The sequence below is a fragment of the Amborella trichopoda genome, chromosome 5 (genome assembly GCF_054954075.1).
Source record: "Amborella trichopoda isolate Santa Cruz 75 chromosome 5, AtrichopodaSantaCruz75HAP2 v2.0, whole genome shotgun sequence".
Classification (NCBI taxonomy): Eukaryota; Viridiplantae; Streptophyta; class Magnoliopsida; order Amborellales; family Amborellaceae; genus Amborella; species Amborella trichopoda.
In genome coordinates, this window is record NC_142340.1 from 14,352,166 (window position 1) to 14,375,154 (window position 22,989).

Genomic DNA, 22,989 nt, shown 5'->3' on the forward strand with positions numbered 1-22,989 from the left:
GGAAGCATAATTTGATAAAGTGTCACTTCATTTGTTAAATGGTGGGGTGAACTTTTTCAAATAGGACCTAAACTTTAGAAGCATGCTTTATTTGTTCATGCTTATTCGAATTATGCTCACACATTTTTCTTTAGCCTTAACTTTCAAGATGCCTTGGCTAATTTTGTTCAGTCAGTTTGTCATATATTGCTATTTTACTTAACTTTTGGTTTGTTATTAGAATTTGGTTTCTTTTGAGCTAGTGATGAATATCCATGAACTATTTATTAGTGTACATGCATTGATACATATGTCCACACATGCATGCACGTATACTTGCATATATTGCATGCTTACATAGATACATAAACAGATACATATGTCCACACATGCATGCACGTATACTTGCATATATTGCATGCTTACATAGATACATAAACAGATACATACCAACTTACATGCATACATGCACACATGCATGTGTAAGCGCATACGAACATATGGGCATATTTGCACATACTTGGAAAGATGGTTGTGTGCATACATTAAGATTGATAGAGTGTAGTGAGAGAGCGTAAAAAGGAACTACAAATTTTGGATTTCAAGAGGTCTATTGGTTATGTTACTCAAACTTTCTATCATAATTATTTGCGTACATATGATAAAATGCTCAAATTTGCTCTACAATAAAAAGAATCTGCCATTGTAATGGATAGAAGTGGAAGTTTCTTTGTGAAAACACCCAAGGAATATTTGTTGCATCAGGAATAGGAACAGGTGAATAGACAATTCAACAAATTATGGGTCGCTTAGGAATCACCATAAGACTGTTAGTTTTGGGTCTGCAAATGTGATGGCTCCAACAACTAAGAATGGAAACTCATAGTAGATATGCATGGGTTTGCAAAGATATTTGTAAAAAATAGAGAAAATTTGCAATAGGTCTTCTTGGTGCCATCGAAGATTACTTATAAGGCCAATTTCTTTTGCTGTTTTAACATTGTACGAAGCATGTCATGTCTGTTATTGCTGAATGAGGGTACACTACAAATTCTAAACAAAATCATCAAGTTACCATCTTTTAAGTAATTCGGCCTCTTCATTGGCTTGGCTGTGACTGTAATCTTTTACGGACTAGTGGATGGCATCCTAGCGTTACTAATCACATTGGGAATCCCCTTCATGATCGTGGTCGAGAATGAATAGTCAAGTCTTTTTCCGTTAGGCAGCCACGATCTAACAAAATTAATTTTAAGATAATAAATCCGTGAAGAAACCACAGTAAAGAAGATTCCTCTACAGCACCTGCTGAGCATTGTTTATCTGAGATGTTTATGAAGATTGATTTACCCTAAATAACCAGCAGGGTGAGGATAGTGAAAGCAAACTTCCTTGATGGCAATAGCAATACGGTCTAACATGGCCTTTCCCCTAGGAACATCTACAATCAATCCTGTGTGCTTGACAAGATCACCTTCGATGTAGTAGCAATAGCCGATGATTACTTGGAGAAAAGAGAGAGAGAAAAAAATAGTATAATAGGAAAAAAGTGGCCTGCAAATAAGTCGTCAACATTTTTTAGCCTATCCTAGTAAAGGGAGGTAATAAAAAGGGGTTATTTGTAATAAGCAGAATTCATTTGGCCTTTTTAGAAGTCACTTAAGTTGTAGAGGATATTTTTGTGCTTTTGCCTTTTAGTTATGTTTAAGGGTCTAGATTAAAAGATGGGGTCTAATCTAAGGGCTAGTGTTGAACCCTGCAGGTTTTGGGAGAAAACAAATAGAAGCTTATATAAGGCAGATCTAGCCACCTCTTTTACTTGAATAATACAGCAGGAAGAAGGGACGATCTGGCACTTTCTCTCCATCTTCTTGTGGGGATGTGATCTTAGGGTGGGTTCCAACCCTGTGACATGTATTTCTACTTGATTTTCCCTTTTTGTGTAGAGAGCCAGATGAGTTTGGAGAATGCTATAGGGACACACGGCATACTGAAATGAGTATATCAAGTAGAGTAAGTTGAAATCGAAGAAGAGGAGAACAATTAGATAGGTTCTAGAGAGAGAAAGAGAGGAAAGAAAATAAGGAGAGAGTGAGAGAGGGAGGCATGTCAGAGAGAGAAAAAAGAGTGGCGTGTTAGTCTCTTGTGACCTCAATCCCTCTTATTTGTATTACAATCTACGACCAATATTACCCTTACTTAGAGAAATAAGACAAATAAGTCCTAAACAAAGATAATAGACAGTCCTGCCCATCAAATACAATAAAACTTAATTCTTTTATTTCCAATACTCCCCTTCAAGCTGGTGCATAGATATCAATCATGCCTATCTTGCTTGTGATATTATGTAATCTGTCCTGTCCAATAGCTGTGGTGAAGCTATCTGCAAGTTGATCTTTAGACTTCACATGAGGAGTTTTAATGATCTTGGCAGCAACCTTCTCTCTTATGAAGTGACAATCAACTTCAATGTGTTTAGTCCTTTTATGAAATGCAGGATTTTCCACAATATGAATATTGCTTCATTGTCACAATTATAGAGTCATGGGAAGCTTAGCTCTAACCCCCTAATCAAGAAGAACACTTTGGATCCACATTACTTCACATGTACCATGAGCCCTATATTCTGCTTCTACACTTGATCTTGCCACCTCATTTTGTTTCTTGCTTTTCCAAGTAACCATGTTTCCCAAAATGTAGTTACAATAGCTAGTTGTGGATCTTCTATCATTTTGGCAAGCAGCCCTATCAACATCAGTGTAAATTGCAACATTAGGATGCCCTTGATTGGAGAAAAATACCCCTTTCCTTGATGTAGACTCGAGATATCTTAACATTTTGTGCACTGGATCAAGGTGTGGTTTATGTGATGCACGCATAAATTGGCTAATCACACTAACTGCATAAGATATGTCTGGTCGAGTGATCGTGAGGGGTCCTTAATCTTTGATATTGAACACCTTACTTGAATAAGATTTAAGATCTTTAATGCCTTTCACCTTATCCTTTGTCACAACCATATCATTAACATACACTATTAGGGAAATAATACCAACAACATTCTTCTTCACAAAGTGTATGATCAGATTGACTCCTTTTGAACCCAAATTTAAGTAAAGCTTCACTGGATTTTTTAAACCACGCTCTAGGAGGTTGTTTAAGTCCATATCGCCTTCTTTAACTTGCACACCTTTCCTGTCTCCCTGTTAATCTGAAAACCAGGGGGCATGGCTATATACATCTTCTTCGATGTCTTCATGCAAGAATGCATTCTTAACATCTAGCTGATGGAGTAGCCAGGATTTATTAGCAACTAGTGAAAGAATGATCCTCTTAGTGTTCAACTTGGTCACAGGAGCAAAAAGTGTCTCAGTAGGTTATACCAAGAGTTTGAGTGGAACCTTCTGCAACCAATCCTACTTTATACCTTCCAATGGTGCCATCAACTTTGTATTTTACCGTGAATGTCCACAAGCATCCCACGACTCTCGTCCCTTTAGGAAGGTTGGTGATTTCCCATGTATTATTTCATTCAAGTGCTCGCATCTTGTCAACCGTGACAACCTTCCATTGAGGTTGCGAAATTGCTTCTGGAATGCATGAAGATATTCTAACAGAAGATAGAGCAGATATGAAGGCACAGTGAGAGGAAGACATTGAATTGTAGGATATGAAGTTTCCTATTAAATGTTGAGTGCAAGAACGTACACTTGCGAATGGTACTAGGTAAGTCTAAATTACGATTATTTGAGAGGGTGAAAGAGTTACCTGAGTCGGGAACAGTTCCTGATTCTGGGTTGGCATTCTAGGTGTAGTCGCTTAGAACTTAGGGTTGTACCATTTTCTTCCTTCTGGGATATGTCTTAAGCTCCTTCTTTGGGCGCGCGCTATTTGCTTCAGATAAACCATTCTCTTCAGATAAAGGCGGTGTGCGAATAGGAAGGGGAAGAGCTAATGTGCTCTCTTCACTAAACTGCATGTTATTATCCCCCTAAAGAAAGAACTCATGACCTGTAGAAGAGAAGTATGGAACTGATCCAAAGAAAGTAACATCCATGGAGACATAATGGACCTTCGTAATAGGATCTAACACATGTATCCCTTTTGATGAGCAGAAAAAGACATTTGATAGCTTTAGCATCTTTGTCCCTCTTTGGGCCAAGGATGTGGACAAAACATACACAACTAAACACCTTGGGGCACAAGAAACATGGGTTAGTTAGGATTAGCAATTTTAGCGGGGGATTTTCCCTAAAAAATACGAGAGGGCATGTGAGTTATTAAAAAGGTAGCAGTGAGAATTGCTTCAGACCAAATTTCTTTTTAGAATTTTCATTCCTAGTAAAAGAGCTCGGGTGACTTCCAACAAGTGTTTGTTGTTTTCTCTTAGCTATACATTCTGCTGAGGTTTGTATGTCATGTTTTTTGGAACTCAATCCCTTGATCAAGAAGATGATCTCTGAGTTTGTTTCACACATACTCAACTCCTTTGATGGACGACAAGACTTTATTTTGTGCATCATATTGAGTTTTAACCATTTTGTGATAAACTTTGGAATAGATTAATAACTTCATCTTTGTGTTTTATTAGATAGATAGCTGTAAATATATAAGAGAGAAAGGAATATTACTTTATTTATTATTAATGATAGGAGATGAAGTTCTATAATGTTTTGACAACTCACAAATGTCTCATTGCAATTGAACTTGACTAAGAGACTCAAATATTTTAGGACATAAAGAATGCAAAATAAAAGATGATGCATGACCAAGATGGGTATGCCACACATACACCGTTCTTTATTAGCAATTGAAGATGTGGTTGCAACAGTCAAGGCACGATCAGGAGTCTCTAGAAAGTACAATCCTCCATTTTCACAACCATGCCCAAATGTCTTCTATGTCATCAAGTCCGAGAAGGGAAAAAGGTTATACTACAGTTTAGGTCTTTGTAAGATTACTAACTAACAAGAGGTTTCTAGAAAGATTGGGAACATGGAAGTTGGATGAGAAGTTAACAAAAGGAGTAACATGTATGGTTGCCCTTCCCTTGATTGGAATAAGAGAACCATTTGCGAGTTTAGCATATTCATTACTAGAACAAGGGATATAAGAGGAGAAAAAAATCAGAAATACCAGTCATAAGCAAAAGGGGTCTCAGATCTATTTTTAGTGATATGATGGCTGATGCAAATATATCTTATTGTGTAATGTGAGACTTAAAGGAGGAAGAAGGGTCTCAAATAGAAGTCTGCTGCTTGAGATCCACGTGCTTTCTTTTAGGAATGGTCACCTAACTCTTCATCAGGTTCAAAGGAGATAGTGTCTTGCTACCCTTGAGTAGATTGAGCAGTACTTTCATTGATTGTTACTGAATTTGCCCTTGAAAAGTTGTCTTGGGTGTCTAACTAGATCCCAGCATGTTTCCCTCGTGTGTTGAGTCTTTCTACGGTGGGTGCAATTTAATTTGTCCTTCTCATCAGATGTGGAGTTTTTGCGGCTACATCCACGACCTCGGCCTCCACCGCGGCTTCCAAAACGTCATTCATCTCGATTACCACTAGAATTTGTGAATAGGCCATATCTTTTCACCCATAGACACTACCACTATCTTGCGGCGAGTTTCTTCATACCGAAGAAGGGAGAAAACAATACCAAGTGATGACAAAGTCCCGCCACTGAGAAGGTTTGCCAAAATTGATTCATGTTCTACATTAACTCCCTTCAAACAATAAAAAATATACGTTTGTTCTAGTCTCTCTCTTTGTTCCTTTGCACAAGAAGAATATTGTATGGGCTGATGATGGCTTAATTCATCTAAAATACCATGTAGACGAGCATAATAGTCCCCCATTGACAAGTCACCTTGTTTAAAATCATTGATTTGCTGCTCCAATTCATAAACCCTTGCAATATTTTTCTTTTGGGAATTTGATTCAAAAACTGCATACTACAATTCCTTAGAGGTATTGCAGTTCATAAAGGATCGACTCATATTAAGCTGCATAGAAAATAGTATCTAATTCATAATTGCCATATCTTCAGCTTCTCATTCTACATATTTCGGATCCTTTAGGTCTGGTTTTCCAATACGGTCGTCAATGTATCCCACTTTTTTTCTTGCTACCAAGAAATAGTCTAACTGACCTGGGCCATTCGAAATAGTTTTTTTTTTTTTGAAATTGTTAACTTCGTATTAAGGATAAGAGTATACAATACACAAAATTGCCCAACCTAGGGGCCCAAAAAAGCCACAGAAAACGTGACAAAAGCAAAACTAAACAGGTAGAAACATGAGAACAATTACAATCACAAGCACATTTGGTAATTACAAGGATATGGCAAGATTCATTCCAAAAAGATTAGAGCAAAGCCGTGGCAGCTCCTTGCTTAGCTTGTGTGTCAGCCACTTGATTGGCCTCCCTCCAAGTATGAGTCCAAGAGACCTGCATATGCTTCCAAATTCCAAAATCTCGTCAAAGATAGTGATGAGTCTCCAGGGTGGTGTAGCCTCTTGTAGGGCCCAGGAAATGACATTGCTTGGGTCACCTTTGACAATCAAAACTAAGCTCCAAGAGGCGTTGAAGTTTTTTAAGGCCTTCCAAAAGGGCATGGGCTCCGGCTGTGGTGGAATCTGTGATGCCAATGGGGGAGGCGTAAGATAAAAGAGAAACTCCATCATGGTTCCTGCAAATGCCCCCTATACCCGCTGGACGAGCGAGCACCCATTGAAGTTGAGCTTGATTTGCCCAAGGTCCAAGGGTCTTCAACTGGAGGAGCGGGGGACACGCTTGGTGTAGGATGAAGGATGGTAGTCCAGTTAAGGAGAAAGTTTGATGCGGTGAGGAGCTTGAAATGGTTGTGATTGGTGGCATAGAAAATAATCATGTAGATAATGGATTCCTTGACTGAGAGATGGTGGGAGTGTTATCCCTTCAAAATTCTGTTGTTGCATTCTTTCCATAGGGACCAAAGGGTGGCCACTATTGTTGCTTTCCACAACATCGTGCCGGATTTGGTCCACGGAAGGAGGCCCATTTGTTGAAACAACTGCAGAATCCGATTCCGGTGTCACCCATGTCCAACCAAAGAGTTGAAGTAGGTCGTCCTAGATATGGCTTGCAAAGTGGTAGTGGATAAACAAGTGTGCATTTGTTTCCTCCTCCAATTGGCATAGAGCACATCTATTAGGAATTTGAATGGCTCTTCTTTGAAGTTGGTCCATTGTGAGGATTCTCTCGCATAGGGTATCCAAGTGAAGACCTATATTCTTGGAGGGATGAAGGGAATCCAAGCCTGGGCAATGGTGGACTGTTGCGAAGATTGCAGGGCATGGGGTGAAGAGAGTTGGAGGTAGAAGGAAGAGAGTGAGAAAGTCCCCAACGCAGCCAGACTCCAAATAATTTGGTCTTCCTCACTAGGTGAGAAGTAGAATAGAAGAGAGTTCGAGGAAGGCTGGAAGTTCTTTATCATGAATTAGTCTTCGGAGATAGGATTCCAAGATCTAGAGATGCCAACAGTGTCAAAGAGGTCGGCTATAGAGGCATCGGGGTTCCTTGCTAGAGAAAATAGATTGGGAAACAAAACGATAGGGGGCGTCGTCCTAGCCAAAGGTCAATCCAGAATTTCACTCTTGTCCCCACCTTAGGATGAAAACATATGAAAGATTTGAATAGGTGGAGGGAGCGAAGCAAAGATCTACAGATACTGAAGCTTAGTGGAATTGTCTGTTTGGGAACCAGGGGGAGGAGTTGAGGCGATATTTGTGGCATAAGACCTAGTGCCACTGTTTGTCCCCTTGATTCTCAAGTCCACTACCATTTACCTAGCAAGGACAAGTTATTCTTTTGTATACTGCGGATTCCCAGACCTCGAGGACTTTGGGCTGGCAAACATAGGACCTTGCTAGAAGGCGGTATTTTTTGGAAACCCCTTCTCCTGCCCAGAGGAAGTTGCGCATCAATTGTTATGGAGGATGTGCCACAGAGGCTGGCATATGGAATAAAGGCATTTGAAATATTGGAACATTTGAGAGAGTGTCTTTGATTAGGGTAGTTCAACCCGCAGGGGGAAGATATCTACCCTTCCAAGTGGCTAGTTTGCTATCTATGACGTGACTCTAAAGTGTCTTTAAAGAATGATCAGCAGGATGAACCTGAGAATGGGCTGGAGCTCGAGTCCTACGATTGAAGCGTAGAGTTAGATCTTGACTCATGGGGATAGAAAGTTAAGAGACCCAAGAAGAAGAATTGCCAAAAGAGAATCGTTTTGGATTTGCTGAGGCACAGAAGAAGACCAAGGTAGGTCGAGGGGAGGGATTATATGCCACATCCCCATGTTTGAGCAAGGGCTTGGGTAATATGGGGGTTTATAGCAATACCAATCATCTTAGATTTTGCCAAATTGACCTTGAGGCCCGTGTCAAAGTGGAAACAGTTAAGGAACATGAGAAAGTTATCAGCTTGGGTAGTGGAGGGATTGCAGAAAAGCAAGGTTTCGTGTGCGTATTTGAGATGGGAGACTATGGGACCAGTAGCACCGAATTTGAAACCTTGAACTAAGACACAACGGTAGAGCCCATAGATAGAACTGCTGAATAAAGTCAACTGCTATGGTGTAGAGGAAATGGGCTAGAGGATCACCTTGCTTGAGGTCCCTAGATGAGGGACCCATTGATAATAATGGAGAAATGGGGGTGGCAAATACATCCATGGATCCTAAGGTTAACTTTCTCCAAAAAAATATATCCATGGATCCATTTTCTCCAATGATTACAGAAGCCCATTCTCCTTTTGGCCTCGTTGAGAAGCTCCCAGTTGACATGGTCATATGCCTTTTCCCAATCTAGTTTGATAATTAAACGCTGGGACTTGGAGGTTATCATGGAGTGGATGCATTCGTGTGCCATCAATGAACCATCCAGGATTTGTCTGTTTTGGATGAAAGCACTTTGGTTGGGGGAGATTACAGAGCTCAAATTTTTTTTAAGCCTAGTGGAAAGGACCTTAGCCATAATCTTGTAGAAGCTGTTTATGAGGCTGATAGGTCTGAAGTCTTTTAGTTCCTTCACCCCTTCCACCTTGTGAATGAGGGCAATGAAGGTGGGCATTCATCGCCTTGTGGATGATGTCTCTGTCATGGAATTCAACAAAAAATGCGAGGAGGTTGGGGCACAGTAGCTCCCACAATCATTTGAAAATGGCCATGAGGAATTTCCATTCTTTAAAAGGTTTTTCAAGTCCAGAAGCTTGATCTGGGGAGAGTGAGAGAAAGAGAGTTCGGACATTTGGGCCTTAGGACGGGTTGGAGCACTGACAAGGTTCGTAAAATAGTCGAAAATGGTTCTCTTAATAATGGGAGGGTGGTCAATAGTGACCACCTGGGATTGGATTTGGGAGATAAAATTGCCCCTCCTTCTACAGTTGATGATTCTGTGTAAGAATGCTGTGTTTAGAATGCCACTTTTGAGCCACTTGACTCTGGAGCACTGCACCCAGAAGATCTCCTTCCTGATAGTGCAGTAATAATCACTCTTGTATTGAGACCGAAGGAGGACTTCATTTGGCGAGAGAGAGCAGGATTCTTCAATGAGGTCTAAGTCGTGGATTGAGGAGAGAAGGGATTGTTTTTGAGCTTGGAAGTTACCTGGTAAGAGTCTACTCCAGGACTCAAGAGAGTTTTTTAAGAAGATTGAGTTTCTTTGGACTCTGATACGGTAAAAAAAAAACAAAACAAGTGGTATGGTAAAAAGAAGAAAAAAAAGTACATAAAAATGGTTCGATAAAAAAAAACTAAAAAACATAATTTACTCAAAAAAACAAGAAAACTAAAGAGTTATATTTACGGCATATATGCGAAACTACCACAACGGACTTTCTGGGGCATTTGTGGCCCCTATCCATGAATTGGGCCTGACTCAGGCAAGTCAGATGACTCACCCTAGTCACTTGGCTCGGCAGGGGCCCAAATATATTGTCTGTGCTGTATTTTCAAACATTGATTGAATCATAAAACATTTGGACTTTGGTTTCCTCTTTTGCAAATTGGATTGCCTAACTGTTCTGTTGTTTTTTCTTTCTGCACTACCTCTTGGTTCCTACTGTATATTTGTAAGGTGTAACTGTTTTACTTTCTTGCATCTGCAGATGGTTATTCTCATAGCATCATAATTTCTGCATATTGTAGAGAAGGACTACTAGAAGAAGCAAAGTTACTAGCAAAGGATTTTGAAAGCACCAGTGGCAAATATGACTTGGTAATGCTGAATACATTGCTTAGGGCTTATTGCAAGGGAGGTGAAATGCAATATGTGATGCAGACAATGAAAAAGATGGATGAATTAGCAATATCTCCTGATTTACACACATTCAGTATATTGATTAAGTATTTCAGTAAGGAAAAGCTATACAACCTTGCCTACCGTACAGTTGAAGACATGCATGCCAGAGGCCTACAAATAGATGAGGTTTGCATGATCTTGCTTGGTCTTTTTGTGACTTGTATACTTTATCCACTGCCTATTTCATTTTCTCATGATGTCTTTGCATGTCCTCTGCCTTTGTATATGCACTGAAGTGTTAACATGATGGTCCTGCAGTTTTTTTCTCAATATAGCAATAAAAATCAGTGCTCTTCGATCGAAAATCTTCAGCTTTGATGTTCTTTCAGTGTGCATGTATATATACATATATATCGAGTAGGACTTTCACATATGAGTTTGTCCTTGATGAAGAACTCCTCAAAATACAAAAGGTTAAGATTAGACTGGTTTGTGATGGGTGTGTCGATAATCATTATCTTTTGGTAAAAAGTTACTTTTTACTCGTTATGTTAGTAATTAAGAAGAGCTACATATAAAATTTCAAAGTAGACTGAGTTTTCTCGTTATCTTAATAATTAAGAAAAGCTACATATAAAATTTCAACGAAAAGTACATTGAGTTTTTGACTAACGTTTCTTGAAACTTTATTAGCATAAAGATATAGTTGTTCTTTAGTGAAGATTTCAACTATCTAGTTATGAAGATGACAAAAGTACCTTTTGACTTTCAGTGATATTCACATATGTACGCTTACCTAATGACTAAGCTAATCCGTAAAAGAAATCTTTTAATACTAGGAAACCGCATATTTGTTAAATTCACCTTTCACAACCCATTCTAACATTAAACTTTATATTTTGAATTATTGTTAAGGTTAGATTATACACACACACATGGTTAAGATTGTGAGAGAGAGACTTTTAATGCTAGGTAACCACATATTTTGTAAATTCACCCTTCACAACCCAGTCTAACATTAAACTTTATATTTTAAATTATTGATAAGGTTAGATTATAAACACACACATTTTTAAGATTGTGTGTGTGAGTGTGTGTGTGTGTGTGAGAGAGAGAGAGAGAGAGAGAGAGAGAGAGAGAGAGAGAGAGAGAGAGAGAGAAATATTCAAATACAAGATGGGGTAAAAGATGTGCTTTTTTTACATTATTCCAATCATGGGGGTAAAAGATAGATGTGTCTTTTTCACATTATTCCAGTCAAGGGGCAGTGTGGACAAGTTACAATATAGTTCAACATGCATGTGAGTTACAATTATGATTCATATAAGTTACAACAGGAAAACATCTAAATCTAGTAGGATAGTACAGATTGGGTTTCCAGAAGTGCAGGAGTTCTTGGTCAATGTGCATTATCACCACATGGAGATTTCATAATGGGCACGAGGCCCATGATAGGTGTAGGGCCCATATTATGGGCCCAAAAGGGTAAAATGTTAAAAGAGCTAATATTTTGGTAAAATTTAAACAGTGTTTCAAAAAGCGCTAGCGGCACCTAGGCGGTGGGGGGGGTCCAGAGCGCCTAGGGCCTACGCGGTTTTTGGGTTTTCTCTCGCTAAAATAGCCCCTAATGGGTTTTAGGTTTCAAATGAATCTAAAACCCATAATTTTACCCTTTTGGTATTAAAAAATGACAAACAAATACCCTCAAGGAGCCGCATTTCCGCCCCTAGGCAGGGCGCAAGCTCTGGGTGGCCGCTCAGGCGGGTTCAAGCGGGCGACCAAGGATATCCGCCTAATTTGGCCGCTTAGGCAGCTGCCCTGGCGTTGGGCGGTCCGCTTTTTAAAACACTGAATTTAAATATATATTTTCAGAAAAAAAAAAAAAAACTGAAACAAAGAACTTCCCCAAGTCAAATATAGAACAACAGGAAGGGGAAAAAATATACAAAATGATAATATACAAGCAAACATCCAGAACTGTATTGAATATATGCAGCATTTAAGGCCCTTTAATTACGTAATTGGATCATTCAACCTTGTCCATTTACCTCCATGGATTCATTTACTTACATTACTACTGTGCAAGAACCCAGGTTTCTTGACTCATATATATTGGGAGTCTTCTGATGGAGCCTAAGGGAGTTAAAACGTTCCAATAGGAGAAGTGGAAGCCCGAATCAGAATTGTTATTTGGTCTTAGAACATTTGTTTTTCGTTGAAGGTATATTGCCTTTTCGTCGTGCGGAGTATGTTCACACTATATTGCCTTCTTGAGATAATGGAATTTTTTGACTTGGTTTGGCTAGTCGAAGTCCTTTGTCCCCATTCTATCTTTTCTTTACCTACCATGAAAGAAGTTTACAATGTTTGCTTTCTGTTTTTGGTTTTTTACAAAAGCGATACAACACAACTTGGGGTCCGAAAATGGTAACCATAGCAACTGTCAAATGATTTTGTATCAAATTATCTGTCTTAGTTTTTACATAATTCTTGTCCTCAATTTGAGTTTTTTAAATGCCTAACAATATTTTGATATCAAATGTTAAAAACTATCTGCAGGAGCTTTGTACTTCACTGATCTTAGAACTTGGAAAAGCAGGAGCTGCTTCAGAAGCTTATTCTGTTTACAACAAGCTGAGATACACCAAACGTACACTGTGTAAAGCTCTTCATGAGAAGGTGCTGAAGATCCTAGTTGCAGGGCGGCTTCTTAAAGATGCTTATGTCCTTGTGAAGGTATTGACCCTCCAAACATGGTTGAGAAAGGTTTTTTCACTTGCTAAATTAAGTTCTCTATTTTCAGGATAACTCAGAGTTGATCTCAAAATCTGCCTTGGACAAGTTCGTCACCTCCTTCATGAAGTTTGGTAACATCAACCTCATAAATGATGTTCTCAGAGCACTTCATAATAATGGCTACCTGATCAATCAGGTAAGCCAGGGAAAAATGCTCAGCATTTGTACAAAGCAAGGTTTAAAAATCAGTTATAGTGTAAGATATTAGGCATTGACCTTTGCATTTTTTAATGCTAGGGATTGTATACTATGAGACCATTTATTTTTGGTACAAAGAGCTCACAATCACTTTTAGTTGTTGGATGCGAAATCCAATAGATAAAAGTGTCACAACATTTGAAAAATTTTATTTTGGACTTTGTGCCTAAACAATAATACATCCTCAACCAGTCGATTTCAAATCTAATGGTTAGTGATGATTGTGACCCCCTTGTATCAAAAGTACATAGTTTTTTATAATGTTAACTGCCATTATGATAGATTTGAAACAGAAAAATAAATAATATTTAGAATTTTGAATATAAGTTATGACGGGCATTATATCAAGAATCATAAGTATTATGCATAATATTGGTTCTTAGAGTTTTGCTCGGTGTTATATTTGTTATTCATTCAAAATTCATTAAAGTTTTAAAAAAACAACATTAAATTGTAGATAATGGGTGTCTTTTAAAAAAAATGGACACTATAGGGGGGTAACACACCTTTTTTCCAACCTTCAAGCTCATTGTAACAGCCATTACACCATTATGCGGCAACTGTTATATTGAAAGACGTTTATTCATAATTACATTACAATTACATGGCATGGTTGTTGCAGCTATAACAGCTGTCATAATCTTATATTTTCACAGTTTTTTGAACCATAGTGCCACTTATGCATTGAAAAATGTGCCATGAGTAGGGTATATGTCTCTAAAGTTGACACGCCATCCCTGTTTCCACCAACAAATGGTTGGAAATTATCTCTACTTGGGTGAATCAATGTCCCTATGTGCCCCATTCCAGTTAATCTCAACCATCTGCGGTGGATATGGGTGGTGGATGTAGCCTTTGAATACTGTATACGATAGTCCAATGGATAAGAGTTAATCTTCCCTTTTCTATTCTGCTTTGGTTGCTCATTCCTGTTTCAGTCTATTTTCAGTTTTACCACTTTAGTGTAATCTAAATGCATTTTTGACTGTCTGCATTGTTATAGGGGGTATTCTCTTTAGCTGTTTCTCGTTACGTTGGTGAGCCTGAAAAGAAAGAGCTCCTACTACATATGCTTGAGTGGATGAGTGGGCAAGGATATGTTGTGGATTCGGAGTCAAGGAACTTGCTACTTAAGAATTGCGACCTGTTTGGTAAACAACTTATAGCAGAAGGATTATCCAAGCAGCACGCGATGTCGAAAATTAGGAGAACCCAAGCAACAAATGCTTAGGTATCTTAATTGAAATGCAATTCTGTTTTGTGGAAGTTGAAGAGCTAATTGTGCAAGTTAAAGGGATGATTCTTCCCATATTTACATTATTGTCTCTCATATATTTAGAAATTTTTCAGTTGTAAAAAGATATTGGGGAAGTGGGCCCTTGTATAACTAGAAATTCTCTCCATTTTTGGTAGGTAACATGGAAAGGGATGCAGCATGTAGAAAGCAATTTTGTTGTCATATCACTGAGATTTGTTAGATAAGAGGAGAATGTAGAGAGTGATGTAACAATTCTTGGTGTTCATCGAGGATGAGATGGATAACCATCTCTCTTGTTTATGCCCATGTATGATAGTATGAGATTTAGGGATTGTCTACAACTAGATCATTTATTTTTTGTACAAGGAGGTCACAACTATTCCCACTCATTAGATACCAAATTGTATGCTTGGGGTGAGTCATGAAGTTTGAGAATATATTTTTGGCACTTTGTGTCTAATCAATGACCCCTTAACAAACCACCCATTTTGAAATCAAGTTATGAGTTTTGAGGGATGGGGAGTTAGCAGAGAGGGTAATGGAGGTAGGACGGGTGGTTTGTGATAACTCGGGGGTAATAGGTTCTGATGGCTTAATCCTCTTAGATTATTTGGATAGGATTGTTGTGGAAAAACTAGAGATCAATCCTGAATTCTTTGTGACTGGTTCTTTCTCACCTTCCATTAAAGAGTTGTTTGGCCTTAGTGATTGGGGGAGAAGATGATAGTCTTGAGTACTTACCGGATGTGGAAGCCACTGGGGGGGAATAAGGTAGTGTTTCTAATGCTCTTTTGAACATATTTTGTAGGTTTAGAGGATCTCTCTGGTCTCATGACTATTGGAAACCTTCGAATTATGGCTCGTAAGGAACATGCTTGGATTAGATTGTGGAGAATTCTGCTGTATGTGTGGAAACTTATTGTCATCCAAAATTTAGTTAATCTCTATGGCAGTTATAGTGATTTAGACTGGAATTACCATCTAGGTATGAATTGTAGTTTTGTGCGAGTTAAAATTAGGCATACACCGGAAGCTCTGATGTCCGATAAGATCAAACTGCAAATTGATAAAGAGTTTTTCTTTATTAAGGTGAATGTGGAAGGTTTGGGTAGAGAGGTTGTGAAGCCGTTGATACTCTCAGAAGAACAAAAGAATAATGGATGGAATGTGGTTGCTCATCGGAAACATCCCAAGCCACGGCTGAAATCAACCACTGGTGTAGCCGGGAATGGTGTGCAACGCAGACCGTTTCATAAAAATCGGTGGAAACATTCGCAGTGTCAGTTTTGGAATTCTGATTCTGGATACAATTCAAATTTGCCAAAGAATTTGAAAATAAAAAAAGGTGGGTTCCGCTTGGCAAGTTTCCGATGGAGACGGCAGGTTTCTCGCCCTTGATCTCTCATAGCTTGGAGGCATATAAAGGGCAAAATCCTGTTGACTTTGTGAATTCAATGAAACCGATAGACATTGACTTCCAGTCTGAGGGTCTACCTTATGCTTTTGATCTTGGGGGTGCATCCTGTTCTAAAGGTGGTGGGAGAGATTTTGTGTCCCACGTGTCAATTTCTACGGATTCCAAGATCAGGAACCATGATGACACGTCCTTGGATATTTGAAAGGAAATCTTCTTTGCAATTGATTTCCTGAATCCAAATCCCTTTCCTATAAAGAAATTGCCCTTCTCGAAGCCATTGAAACAGGCAAAGGTTGGTGTGGGCTCGGGAATCATCGCTGTGGCTTTAGCTAAGAAAAGGGCTTATGTTGGATTTTCTTGGCATGGTGGTACTTCTTGATCTTGTGGTGGAAGGGAAGATGTATCCCCTACCCTACCGTCTTTCTGCCATGAAGGGTCAGGCTTCAAGGTAGAGGGGTTCGTTCTGATCCACTCAACATTGACCTCTTAGCTGTTGTGGTGATCCTGAGGGCGAAGTACCGGCATTGCTCTCTGGAGATGGAGGTTATACAATGCAAGAGGACATGACTGGGGAACAAGAGGAGGACGCCCCAATCGATCAGAATTCATTTGATCCTAACTATGCTATGGCAGTGTTTGATGCAGTCGATCCTCTCACCTCTGAGTGTGATCCCCAATGGAGAGAATGAGCCCTTGATGCTGACTGAGGGTTCCCATAGGCCGGCTGAAGAGGCTTCTGATGAACCTTTAGTTGCCACTATGGTACATGATATGGGGATGGACTTGAATGTCCCAATTGGTGTCTGTGTAAGAGTTGAAGGAGATAAAGAAGGCTAGAAAGAGAGCAGAGGCAGGAAATGCAGTTGTTCATAAGGGTGCAGAAATTCAAAAGGATGCAGAGCTTTCTGGTGAGATCTAGGATGCAGTGAATGAAGAAGCCCTAAAGAATGGTGATGTGTATGGTAAGACCCCCGTCAAAATTGGGAAGTCTTCGAAAAAGAAGAAGATCTACTCTGGTTTGGGGTCGAGGTCTTCTGCTCGTCTAGAGGCTCGAGGTATCATCAAGATTGTTGCAGCATCAAAAGGACGCAAGGCTGAGGAATCTGTAACCATTGATCTTACGGGGGAGACTTTTGCTTCAGTTGCTACTGATTCGTCAAATTGGTGATTCTTCTGTGCTGAATGAAACTCTTTTGCTAGAAGAGCTATATTTTGGCGTTAGGTCCTGATGGGTCAGGTTCCTCTTCAAACCCTCCTATTTAATGAATGTTCTTTATTGGAATGTAAGGGGTCTTGGAGACCCTAGATGTAAAAGGTACCTTCTTTTTTTGTTTACTAAATTTAGGTTGTGGGTGGTAATTTTACAAGAGACCAAACTCCCTAGCCCAAATATTATTGGGGCTACGGAGGTGTGATGTTTAGGGGCAGTTTCTTTTTGTGGAATCGATGTTGTTGGAGCACTCTTGAGTCTAAATCCACACAAAGATTAGCTAAATTTTAGATAACAGCAAGTTTCGATGCATGCAGCGGAATTCCCCACAATCTAATTCAAACATGTTCTTTACGAGCACAAGACCCATGATCCAAAGGTTTTCAATGGTCAATAAACAACAGAGATCCTCTAAACCTACAAAATCTGTTCAAAAGAGCGTTAGAAACATTTTTTGCAGATTGTGATTTAAACACTACTTTATATCCCCAATAGCTTTCACATCCGGCAAGTATTCAAAACTCCATCATCTTCTCCCTCAATCACTAAGGCTAAACAACCAATGGGAAGTGAGAAAGAACTAGTCAAAGAATTCAGACCTGATCTCTAGTTTTTCCACAACAGTCCGATCCAAATGAACTAAAGGGATAAAACCATTAGAACTTACTACCCCCGAATTATCATAAACCACCTGTCCTACCTCCATTACCCTTTTTGTTAACTCTTCATCACTCAAAACTCATAAAATCCTATTCTCTCCTCCCAAGTCCTCGTCCCAAAGCTTTAAAAGGTTAAAAAAGAATCCAGGGTTGTGGGCGAGCAAGGAAATTATCCACACAACAAATCCATCCCTATAGTCCCTCTATTTGTTACCTTTCAATCCCTTTAGATGGTTAAAACTAATGTTTGACCTTTTGACAATTATGAAACAAGTCAAAAACATAAAATCTAACCCCTCATCATCATCAGTCTTTTCACAAATAATTAGGGTCGGCTACTGTCACACCCCAAAAATTTACAATACTGATATTCTTGAGATGTGACAGTCAAAACAAAGCAATTTTAGATATCTACTATGCATTGAAACAAAATTAAAACTCCCTTTTATTTATTTATTTATTTATTTTATTTTTTTGAAATTTTAGGATTAGAACATTCACTCTGTTCATAACCAATATTAACATAAAGGTCTAAACATATATACATCTCTTGACAAGACAAATTTACAATGGCGAATTCTTACAAAGTAACAAAAGAAAGTTTAAGTACAACTACAATATCTTTCAAAGTTGATCTTGACGAGCACTCAAAATGAAACCGCAGTTATCCTGAAATAAATGTTTACCATAGTTTGATGAGTTTGGTTATTTAGTAAGTGATCTTCATAATCTTAAAAATAATCATGGTTGAAAGATATCAATATTCTAAAAAAGGAGATCTATTAAGAGAAATGCATCAACAGTTTCACTTTAAAAAATGCATAATTAAGTATAATTCGAATAATTGAAATGCGTATAACATTTTAACGGTAGTGCATAATTCAAAAGATTTCACAAAATACCTTACTGGCGTCCTAAGTAAGTCACTTATATACCCCATCAACTTCCTGATGGGTATCGCATGGTAGATATCTAAAATTGCTTTGTTTTGACTATCACATCTCAGGAATATCAGTATTGTAAATTCTTGGGGTGTGACAGCAACATGAATCTTTGGCTGTCATTTTGCTTTATCAAGGACCATACCCTCAATAGGGTCATAAATCTTCATATCTTCTTTCACTATTTCCAACGATGGCCTTGTGGTTATACTTTTTTCTCTTTTTGAGCCTTCCACTTGAACTAACTCGCACATCGTAACAGGTGTTGTACTGGATTTACGTTACATGAGGCAAGCCCACCTAAATCTACTTTATCTCATTATTGTCTATTGGTGCCACTATTAAATTAGCTCAAATGTATTTATTTTGAGTTCTATCTTTTTTTGCCTTACCACTCATCGATTTCAACATTCTCATCTCAGCTATACTCATTCTATGGATATGTAGTTTTTTAATTGCCCAATATTTTACACAAATAAAATTTAACCCCCCAATTATATAATACTCCAGTTTTATTTTTGAGCACGTACACTATGCTCCCTCGGGAGTATACTATAAATCTACTCCCTTGTGCAAAACCCTAATTGGGAACTTTGTTTTTGCTTGAAATTCAGGATCCATCTAATTATAACTAGATGATTATTTTTAAATAGAAAATTTTGGAATTTAAGTTAAACATCTATATCATTCATTCCAAAAAATGGGATGGTTTGAGCCATTTGCTTTAGGTAGATAGAGAATGAGACTTAATTTTTATCGTTACTTTTTTTTTTTTTCCATTTTGAGGTTGTCGGTTATAGAGATCACATTCCCAAAATTTGAAATCTAAAAGATATCCCGAGTTTAAGTTTTGCCTAAGGGAGTATATTATCCCGCATGATTAGAAAATTTCTTCATTTTTCTTTTAGAGTTCCCATCGGACAATTTAGTTACCTTAACATTATTTGATGGCTGTGGTTTGCATAGGGCTGAGGTCCTAAACATCCAAAGTGAGGCGTACTTTCAAATATTGTTTCAAGATCGGAAATATTTGTGATGGCTTGAAAATATATTTTTATATTTAATTATAAAATTTAAACATTAAAAAATATTTTAAATCGAGCTGATCAATGAACACTTGAAAATCTTCAAAACAACTCTCCATGTGAATTTTTGAGGTGCTCTTTAATTTGATTGTTTAGGGCTTCATCATTATATAAATTTTTTTCTTATTAAATAAGGTGGTGGTTTACATAAGGTTGCAACCCTAAACAATCCAATTAAGGCGCACCTCTAAATTTGATCATAAAGATAATTTTGATATGAAATTTTTTTAGAATGGCTTGAGAATCTATTTTAATCTCTAATTATAAAATTTTAAACTCTAAGAATGGCTCAATCAAGTAGATCTAGAAACACATGACAATGGACAATCCAGATAATGTGTTGTAAAATACAATGTTTTGTGGACTCAAAATCTGTTTTTCTTTTCATATTCATACATCTCGATGTCGAGATGATCAATTAGATGGTTTTTTTAACATACAAACAACCTTTTAGGATAGATTTTTGAGGTGCACTTTTATTTCTACATTATATAAAGTTTTTCCATTAAATAATAGTTTGAACTTTTTTAATAACTTTCTCGGAAGACGGTCAGACCGATCAATTTGTGGGTTAGACCCTATCGAACTCGCCTGCTTAACCTCCAATCCAGGCCTTATAAATACTTGATAGGAATCGTGAATAAAAAGTAAACTTGAATCTATAACTTCTCAAAAGTCAGCAGTGCGGTAGATCAAAACTATTTATTAGCATTAAAAATAAAAGGGAAAAGTTTATATAGATCTGAGGCTCCAAACAATCATAATCAAATTAGAGCCTACATCAAAGTTTTCACTAGAAGAAGTTATTTTGATGTCCAAATGTCCTCAAATTAATCATAATCAAGTTTCTCCTCAAATTAATCATAATCAAGTTTTTTTTTTTTTCTTATGGATGCCGTTTAAATGTAGGTTGTACGCCGGCTCAGCCCCGGTGCGTGAGGTGAATACAAAAGGAGAGGTGTTACCTAAGGTGTCTCGGTGAGAAGCTTGGGTTGGGAAGTAGAGGTTATTATGAGAGATGTCTTTGTATGCCACTACTTGTCGTTTAATTGGTATCTTTGGCAATTGGTGGTGTAGGATCTTAAGCTTAAAAGTTTTGTTGTGTTTGAAAAGCAAAGCAGATCACCTAAAAAAATAGGAAGTACTACTTGTATTCATCTTCTTCATCTCTTTTTCCTGTAGCAGTTTTGGAGCTTTGCACTTTTATCTAATGGAATTTTTTCATAATTAAGCTGTATACTCATCTTGGTGAAATCCATCTCCTTTGATATTTGTTATTTCCATTAATTCTTCCGTCAGTCTCTACTAATGCATTCTCGCCGCGTTATTCATGGTCAATAGCAAGGTTTGTACCTCAAAAATCGAAATAAAGTAAAATATTTTTATGGTGAATGTAAAGAGTAGTTTATCGGTTTATATTATGTAATTTTTAAAAAGTTTATCAAAATAACCCATACGAGAACTATTCAACATTTTACCCATTTGCAACTTTTTCATGTCTTTTGCTGGATGCTACGAAATTAAATCAAACGATTAAATAGTTAAATCTCCCATGGGTACCGGTTAAAGGGATTGTATACTATAAGGACCAGTCACCATCGCTACAACCCATTAGATGTCAAATTCAATGGATTGGAGTACGGAACAAAGTTCAAATTCTTTTGCTTGAGTCTTTTCCTTGGATAAATTGCTCCGCATTTTTTAACAAACTCAGCATGGCACTATATGAAAAACAGAAACGCATTTAGAAGTCTACCAAACGATGCTACCGAAACACAGGAGTGGAATAAGGATATGGAAACTTTCATTGACATCAAAATATTTGAGGTGGGGAGTACACATTTTCTACAATTTACTAAATTTCCCACGTGCAATCTTCAAGCATGATCCAGCAAAATTTGCACACACCTGCAACAGCAGAAAAACAGTAACTATTGGTGTTAAAGTATATGTACATATATAGAATGCAGTAGAAGTGTGAGAAAACTTTGCTCTTATACTAGGTCTATCAAATGTATTAATAAATAGCCCACTCTCACAAGAACACATTGTACATACACCCTATCATATAAAAGAACCAGTTGGGAGAATTTTCTTGATCTGAAAAAATTTTGGATTCCAATTTATAATCACCAGAAGAGTGTTTTCAAGAATAAAAAATTTGGATATTGAACTTGTGAACACGCTTCCCAAAAAATTGTACAGCATTTATTCAACCTTAGGAAGAAAATTTTCGATTGCACATTTTTCTCCCCTTTTCTTTCAAGAGAGGTTACATCTTCAAAATTTGGTGCTAATAATATTCCTGGATAGGGTTTTGCCCGACAGAGTGTGACAAGATAGCATATAATATTTTTTGAGAAAAGTTTTTATACTTCCCCTATAGCATAGAAGATCTATGCTTCCCCTTACCCTACCATCCAACTGCCCAATTTTGATCAAGACAGACATTCACCGTTTGATCTTAGATCCGATGTCTCAAAGTATTTTATTTTTAGTTTTTTTTATACAAATTGTAAAAATATGAAATTTGATACGTGCCATCTTCTTATTGGGGCGCACCTATAAAAAATAATAAAAATAATTTTCTATAAAACATAATGACCAAAATACCTTTTGAAACTTTCAAAGGTATTTTGATCATTTTATTTTATTAGAAATATTTTTTTTTATAATTTTCTCTGGTGCGAGCTTAATAGAAGATTGGATGTACAAAATTTGGTGTCAAAATAGTTTATAAAAAAAAAAATGGCATAGAGACGTAATATTGCGATTGGAACAATCTTAGGCCTCCATTTAAAATAAAGGGCAGGATAAAAGGGAGCATATAAGTTTTATGCGGTAGGGGAAGCATAGAAAGCTTGCCCATCTTTTTTTTTACATAAATATTCCCAAACCAAAGAAATCAGCTTTTGAAGCAACAAAAAATCTCTCTTTAGAGGGTAGCCCTCTCTAATAACCTGCTTATAAGGAAAACTAGCGGGTAGCTGCCTCCCTAATAGCTGTACCATTTTTTGTATAATATAACAAAGAGAGGAAAGGCTGCACCATTATTTTTTTTTTTGTTTGACAAGGTTATGTAGGAATGGAACTTCGAGACATAGTGCTATAAAAACCCAGCTGCTGCTGGCTTGACCCAAGCCCGATTCTTGAGGGCCAGCACCTAT

At 37.7% G+C, this 22,989-nt stretch overlaps 2 protein-coding genes across 16 annotated transcripts in view; one reads left to right on the top strand and one right to left on the bottom strand.

The window, feature by feature from the left end:
- Positions 1-14,700, top strand: part of EMB3103 (Pentatricopeptide repeat (PPR) superfamily protein) — a 34,091-nt gene extending 19,391 nt beyond the window's left edge. For 3 of the 4 annotated variants that reach the window (XM_006826704.4, XM_020663104.2, XM_088868484.1), the window contains 4 exons: positions 10,125-10,444; positions 12,818-12,994; positions 13,062-13,190; positions 14,256-14,700. In XM_006826704.4, coding sequence (XP_006826767.2) covers positions 10,125-10,444; positions 12,818-12,994; positions 13,062-13,190; positions 14,256-14,483 — 854 coding nt within the window. In that variant the 3' untranslated portion in view covers positions 14,484-14,700. The remainder of the gene's footprint in view (positions 1-10,124; positions 10,445-12,817; positions 12,995-13,061; positions 13,191-14,255) is intronic. The other variant, XR_016056695.1, reaches the window with a different exon arrangement.
- Positions 14,701-21,604: 6,904 nt separating this feature from the next.
- LOC18421888 (bromo-adjacent homology (BAH) domain-containing protein) overlaps positions 21,605-22,989 on the bottom strand; it is a 38,278-nt gene continuing 36,893 nt past the window's right edge. For all 12 annotated transcript variants that reach the window (XM_088868493.1, XM_006826706.4, XM_088868497.1 and 9 more), the window contains one exon: positions 21,605-21,730. The gene's annotated coding sequence lies outside the window, so the exon portion shown is untranslated. The remainder of the gene's footprint in view (positions 21,731-22,989) is intronic.